Source organism: Fopius arisanus, unplaced genomic scaffold, assembly GCF_000806365.1.
Source record: "Fopius arisanus strain USDA-PBARC FA_bdor unplaced genomic scaffold, ASM80636v1 scaffold00168, whole genome shotgun sequence".
NCBI classification, from domain to species: Eukaryota; Metazoa; Arthropoda; class Insecta; order Hymenoptera; family Braconidae; genus Fopius; species Fopius arisanus.
In genome coordinates, this window is record NW_011887907.1 from 191,062 (window position 1) to 191,997 (window position 936).

General features: G+C 35.6%; 1 protein-coding gene across 1 annotated transcript in view; it reads right to left on the reverse strand.

Annotated features, from left to right (window-relative positions):
• Positions 1 to 6: 6 nt before the first annotated feature.
• LOC105272392 (sensory neuron membrane protein 2-like) overlaps positions 7 to 936 on the reverse strand; it is a 3,626-nt gene continuing 2,696 nt past the window's right edge. The window contains exons 3-4 of the mRNA XM_011314511.1: positions 646 to 891; positions 7 to 554 (exon numbers count right to left, since the gene is read on the reverse strand). Of these exons, the coding sequence (XP_011312813.1) occupies positions 333 to 554; positions 646 to 891 (468 nt within the window). The 3' untranslated portion in view covers positions 7 to 332. The remainder of the gene's footprint in view (positions 555 to 645; positions 892 to 936) is intronic.

A 936-nucleotide genomic window follows, 5' to 3' on the forward strand; every position in this document is an offset into this window, starting at 1 on the left:
ACCCCAATAATTCGAATTTCTGTTACTCTGACGATTGATTTTATTGATTCATCGAAATGTAGAATTCTGAAGACAAAGTAAAGAAGAGTTACAGTTCCATCAATTTTCAAGGGATAAGGGAACTGCAATTTGTTTTTATCGTTAGTTTGTTAAATAAAATTACGGATATCCTTGGAACTCTAGGGAAAATGTTGTTTGTCAAAGATTTAGCAAATGTGTACCAGAAAATTGGATGAAATTTGTTTTTTTTAAAACATAATAAGAGAAAACAATTGATAAATTAAGCCCTTAAGGGGTAAGAAACCACCCGCGAAGAATTCGTAATCTAATAATTATACTAACCGACATAATTCTGGCTCATAAAACTCAATGTGTTGGAATTTTTCAGTCTGTGGTGGGTTAATAATGGAATCACCACCACTTACAGTGTTACAAGCCTCAGTGTTCCAGAAATTGGTTACCCTCATGTTCTTGAACGAAGTCATATTACCTAAGCTGTATATATTTTTAACGCCGCGATTAACAGTGAATGGACCCTGGTGTGTCCCATTTATCTGTAATATATTTTATATTCGTTGCATATACGTGAATTAGTTGATAAGAAATTTTTATTTATTATGTATTGTACATTGACGAAATAAATACCCGGTAGAAGAGACTGTACAAGAAGTGACCTGGTGTGTCAGTTCGTTTTAACAGAGGGGGGGGATTCCCCTTTAACACATTGCAGATCATATTGAGGGCTTTGTCGACGTTGACGCAGTCCAACGGTAAACCAGAGAAGATGATGTCTCCTGCCTTACCTGTTTGGAATATATTCACTGTGCCTGGGAATATCTGATGAATAATTGGGCCGATCTTCTTGAGAAATGCCGGGGCCAGGCTTATAATCTGTTTCATAAAAACATTATCTCTTTTCTCTCTCTATTTTTTTGT